The sequence below is a fragment of the Heterodontus francisci genome, chromosome 12 (genome assembly GCF_036365525.1).
Source record: "Heterodontus francisci isolate sHetFra1 chromosome 12, sHetFra1.hap1, whole genome shotgun sequence".
Classification (NCBI taxonomy): domain Eukaryota; kingdom Metazoa; phylum Chordata; class Chondrichthyes; order Heterodontiformes; family Heterodontidae; genus Heterodontus; species Heterodontus francisci.
Window position 1 is genome coordinate 106062409 of NC_090382.1, and position 6000 is coordinate 106068408.

The 6000-nt window shown below is 39.2% G+C and overlaps 1 protein-coding gene across 1 annotated transcript in view; it reads left to right on the forward strand.

Annotated features, from left to right (window-relative positions):
* Nucleotides 1-5690, forward strand: part of canx (calnexin) — a 67452-nt gene extending 61762 nt beyond the window's left edge. Inside the window, exons 14-15 of the mRNA XM_068044024.1 lie at nucleotides 129-262; nucleotides 1032-5690. Of these exons, the coding sequence (XP_067900125.1) occupies nucleotides 129-262; nucleotides 1032-1058 (161 nt within the window). The 3' untranslated portion in view covers nucleotides 1059-5690. The remainder of the gene's footprint in view (nucleotides 1-128; nucleotides 263-1031) is intronic.
* The last annotated feature ends 310 nt before the right edge of the window (nucleotides 5691-6000 follow it).

The following is a 6000-nucleotide window of genomic DNA, read 5'->3' on the forward strand; positions in this document are numbered from 1 at the left end:
GTAAAGCACCTGATCAAAAATGTTGGGCATGCTGGTTGGAAATAATTGTATTCCATTGTTGCCTGCATTCTATTACTGTGCAGTTAATTAGTTAAAACGATTGTGTGCTAATCATTTCAATGTTGCAGCTGAAGAGAAACAGAAGAGTGATACTGAGGATGCTCCAGGAAATGCAAGCCAGGAGGAGGAGGAGGAGGAAGAGGATGATGAGAAGGAGCAGGAAAGGGCACAAAAGAAGCCAAGTGCTGAGCAGGTTGATGAAGTAAGTCAATGAAAGGCACCTTGCTGGGGAATGGGCATGTGTGTGAGCATTCAAACAGAATGAGATTGATCACTTTTCACTGGGGGCAGTCTTCTATATCTTTCATGTCCCATTCCTCCTGAATACTATTACATGAAGCTTGTTAATTTGGCGGAGGTGGAAATTGAAACCCTCACTGTTGGAGATTTTGATTAATTGTCCTTACTGATCATGTGGGATGCAAGGCTAAGATAGTTTTCAAAAATCAAAGAGATCTGGGGATAAGGCGGGAAACTGGAGTTCAGATAGAAGATCAGCCATGATCTTATTGAATGGCAAAGAAGATTTGAGAGGCGGTAAGGCCTCCTGCTCCTATTTCTTATGTTAAAATGCGAGGATCGTGTTTTTAATTCATTCTTGGGTTATGGATGTCACTGGCAAGGCTGGCATTTATTGCCTGTCTCTAGTACCCCATGAGAAGGTTGTGGGCCTTATTCTTGAAGCACTGGTAAGTGGTTTGACTCAACTGAGTAGTGGGAGTGGAGTCACATATCGGCCCAGACTGTGTAAGGTTGGCAAGTTCCCTTCTCTAAAGGGTTTTAGTGGCCCAGTTGGGTTTTTAATTACATTCCTGACAGTTTCATGGTCACTTATTGATAACAAGCTTTTTATTTCCCTGGGTTATTAGTCCAATATCATAACCACTGTTTTACCATACCAGTGCACACAGTCTGATTTGACCTTTTGTCAAGTTTGTATTTTGATTTGTGAATTTTTTTTCATATTACAGAAGAAAGACAGTGCGAGTACAAATTGAAAACCATACAAAGATTGAGCTGTTTTCTGTCATAATTTCGTTTGGGCAACACTTGCGATGTCTAACGAGAGACCATCGTCACTGGGATTTCAGAGAGTTGAACTTTTACAGGATTTCGTGAGACAACTGTTGTGTGCAACAAAACAAAACCCAACACATCACAATGACCAAACACTAGATAAACCAGGCTATTGTATGTTTTCAGTAAGGACTGTAATCTGAATTGAAATGTACTTTATATATAAATATATATTATATGGTAAAACAAATTCCTGCTTATTGGTACACGTCCTCTAAACTCTTAAATTATTAAATTAGTTCCTGGTAATCTTCAATTGGATTTCAGGCTTGCTAAATTTTAAAGACAGAATGCTTAAGTAATATGGATATACCCAACATGCAAGCCAAGAGAAGGGTGGGGAAGAAGGCAAACTGATGGGACCTATGTACTGTCAATGTTACATTGGCCTTAAGTCCAAACTTCCCTGTATTGGCAGACCACTTTTCCTAAAGATTCATTTAGAACAAAATGCTGGAAATTCACCAAAACAGCAGGAATCTTCCCAATCCTTTACCTTAAGGGTTTCCTTACTTGAGATGGAATGAGTAGGGAAGTGGAGGCGAGTGAGAGTTGGTTTCCATTCCACATCTTAATTCATCTTGAACTTATTCCTGCTGTATTCTCATGGGGAGCAACAAGTAGAAGCTCAGCATGTTAGTGGTACTGACCCACTGTAGCTCCTCTGTTTCTGTGCTGTTCTTCCCAACCCCCACTCACCACCTCAAACCAAACAAGTAGCATTTTTTCAAAATTTCTTTCCAAACAATGTAGTTGAGGGTATGAGCAGGAAAGGGAAGGGGCAGTTCAGGTTTTCTGTAAGTTTGTTTTCCTGATTACTCTTCCCCACTCCCCCCACTACTGCTATTTGTATTAAAAGAAAATTCTCCTAAATTGTCTACTTTTACAGTTTGCTTCAGCTCTTTTTTTTTTTAAGGAACATTTTATGGACTTGCTCTTTCGTCTTTTCCCAAAACCCAATTCTCTGAGCGCTGTGTTAACATGAAAAATATAAGTTTTAGTTACTGCTGTTAATGTTACTTTGCCTATTTTGGCACCCTGCCTGCTCGTGAAGTGTTTGCACAAAATTAGATTGCATTTACTAACCAATTTGGTGAATACTCAGTGAACAGTGCCCTTTTGGAACAAATCAGATACCTTAAAGCCGTTTGCTTACTGAACTTGTATTTTCCCCTAACCAGTGAGATGTGATGGTACTGATGGCTGCCAATAAATGCTGTTCTGTAGAATTTTAAAATCTAGTCTGTTGTATGCACAGTGTAATAAGTAGCTGATATTAATGTTGCACTACATCTAGACTCCCACGAACATTGGAATCTCACTTATGTAAGTGGGGTTTGCAGGAAGTAGTTTGCAGAAGGGATTTTTCAATTTCTTTCCAAGTGTACCCAGAATGATTTCAATTCATATTGGTTCTCTGTAGTGCTGAGCTGGTCAGTTGCCATAAACTATTTCTGTGAATGCACCACACTGTCCAAATGCAACTAATTTTCTTGGCAACTTGTTGGCATTGACTGCTTGACTTAGTGACGCATGCCCCTGTTGCTAAGGTGTGTACATGGATATTGGTGTATGCTTTCACAACAGGGTGTGGTTGAGCTTTATTGTAGGTGGTGAGGACATAATGGTTCATCCTGTTATGCTTGTGATGTTGTATTTAAAGTTTGGGCTGATTTACATTTTGGAGGGTGGGGGGATGGTATTAAGCACCCGATCTGAGGCATGCTTTAGGAATACTTGACCGGATCTAAGTGAAAACGTGTTCTAAATTTCAGTGATGAGTTTGAACACATTACTTCCTGTCACGTGATCATTTATTGTCTAACATTCTAACCTTTAACCCAAACCATCGGCTTCTGATCGTTCTTTGAATTATGGACTTGTAAGTGGATTACCAAGTTGTAAGTTTAGTTTCACATTTGGGCCCCTCATCTCTTGCACAAACTAAAAGCAAGGTGATGGGTGTACTCTACACACTTGCCCTTGGGTAGGTAGAGATCTGATAAAACTCCAAGCCTCAATCTAGGGAATTTTCTTTTTTTTTTCTGGGTGGGGGCAGGGGGAAGAGTTTCCCTTTCAATTGTCCTCAATTTTTTGGCCACTGTTAAGATTTTAAATCATTGAATAGCTGTACATGGCTTCAGGGAGGGAGAGGGCTTAAAGAAATGGAACCGACCACAGGAAAGCACTGAATAGATTTATGGCAAACTCTCAGTATTTATCTTGCAATACTATTAATTATATGAATACATCTAATCCTGTAGAAACAGACAAGTCATTTCCATTGATGTACTTAGCTTGTATTTTTATCAAGATAGAAATATCTCTGCCAGATGTCTGTAAATATCATTTGGAGTGCAGTGACTCTTTATGTAGCCATACGTGGCAGCCCTCTGTACCGGCAACATCTCTCAAACAGCAAAGAAATGAACGACCAGTTAATTTGTTAATCACTATGCAACAGAAAAATTATCCAATTCCAGTTACTGAATCTTGGTTATTCTGATGAGGTGCAAGGTGGTTCTAGTGTTTTATTTTTAAAAAACACAAACTGCACTACTTAAAAGATCTACTCGGTGTTTAGCAAAATAAGCCCATCTGTATCTTCTATTCCCTTTCTCGAATTTGTAGTTTTAAGCTTTTTGGTGATAGTAAAACTGTACTTGCACGTGACTTTTCTGCCAAGCCTTGGGAGTTGAGTTCCTCTTTATATTGAAAACATTAAAGTTTCACTGAAGAGACATTCCCCAATGTGCACTGAAATATGTCTTGGTGGATGAGGAAGGAAAACTTGTAATAAATGCAAGACAAAGTGAACCACCTCATTCTAATAGCAATGAGAGTTTCAAACACTGCATTGGCCAATTTAGATTCTCTTGGGTTAAATTTTTTTTAAAAATCTTTCAGGTAAAGATTTCAGATTTGCTTTTTTTTAAAGATCCCCAATTGCTGCAGTGAGTTGCAAAGCTATAATACCCTGAGCATGGCAATAAAATCAATGGTAGGTTTGGGTGGAGGCACTGCTTACCGACGAGTGTGCATTCACAAATTTAAATTATAAAGATGGCCCCCTGTCACCCTAGCCTTGCCAAAACAATTCCGAGATGTGGTCCTTGTGCTCTAACATATTTTCCGCTAGCCATGTTCTAATGCACTGAGTTCTCTAACTTTTTTTGTTGCTGCTACTGCCGTTGAACCCGTTGGTTGATGAAGTTGTACGAAGGGATCTAACTAGATTACAGCAATACATATGTGCCCCCCTACCCCTGTTCCTCTCTTGGCTGGGCTTCTTAAATATTGGAGCTTTATAATTTGGTTTAATTTTGGTTGTTTGCCTTGTTGAACTGTAATGGTTTTGTGGGTGAAGTTCAGTGATTGGGGTTACTGCACAAGAGCTCATGGCGTGTGCTTTTAATGGGACAATTTGGTTGTAATGGGAATACTACCAAAGTTATTGCAATCGTGTTTTTGAGTTGGGAAGAGAGGAGGGAAGAGATGGCAAAAATGGCCTTTCCCATTGCTGTGTGCTCACTATAAGAGGCCACTGGAGACTACTAGGATGTCTTGTAGGATAGCCCAAAAAATAAAAGCTGTGCTGACCCATGACACCAGGCCATGATTCCACCCTTTGGCTGAATCTGTACCTTGCTGGCTTTTGTGGAATCTGAAGAACAATGTGACCACTTTTTTTATTTTTCTTCTCTCTTTTATAAGCAGCTTGATTTTTGAATGAGGAAACTGTGCTGGAGTATTAATCATTGACACAACAGCAGTCAACAGTGGCAGAAATGAAAGTCCGAAATGGTACTAAGTCACCTTTACAGCTACCCTGATTATAGCAGTGCGTCACCGGGCACTAGTATTTTCCCAATGAAAGCATAGCCAAGTCATAATCTCAAAAGTATTGCTGACACTAGGGTGTTAGTGTAATTTCATCTCCTTTCATTGTGTTGACAACTGTTCTTTTCAGGTACTAGTGTGTTGGAAGAGAAGTCCTTGATTGATACTGTGCTGGTATAACTTGCAGATGAATAGTTTAAGTGACGGATTGCTCTGTACATTGGTGGTTAATGCTTGCCCCAGTCCATCGCTATTCAAAGGCAAGTCCAAACATCCGAATGGAAAGATTGACCCAAGCAATTTAAAATTGAGTTAGCAAAATATACTCATTGATTCCTCTTTAATCATCCTGTAATTAAAGGTTTTCTTTACAATGTTAAGTTTATAATTATGTTGAGGTCTAATGTTTTGTTTAAAAAAAAAAGCTTTTGTCATCTAGTTCAAAGGGTCTTCATTCTGCTAGGTGAATGATCTTATTGAGTAGATTAGACACTCTAACCCATTGATTTGTAAGTAGCACATAATGAACCCCTTTCAAAGGAAATATTTTATAAGTTTTAAAAAGTTGATTGCAGAGAATTTGGAGCATTAGACAAAATTGACTTGGTTTGTATCCCAGATTTAAGTTATGTTTGAGTGCTTCCCTTCCAGGAATGTAAATTCAAGATCATGTGAAAAAATGGTTTCCTGCAACTAAAAAATATTAATTAAAACCGATGTCTGGTTTCTTCTTTGTACTGCTTGCCCTACTTTATTATTTGGTTCTTGGGATGTGGGCAACACATTTATTACCTATTTGTGGTTGAGCTGTCCGATTACAACAGGATGACTTGTTAATCAACTGCAGTGAATGATTGGCGTGATGTGTAGGCGGGGCTGAGCAGGTTGCCTTTCCCAAAAGGCATTACTTAGCCAACTAATCGGCACTTTCCCACATTCCAACAGCCAATTTTCTCACAGCAGGATTCCACAAATAGCAAAGAAGATAAAGTTTGGAGAGCTCTGGACTTGGGTCCACATCTG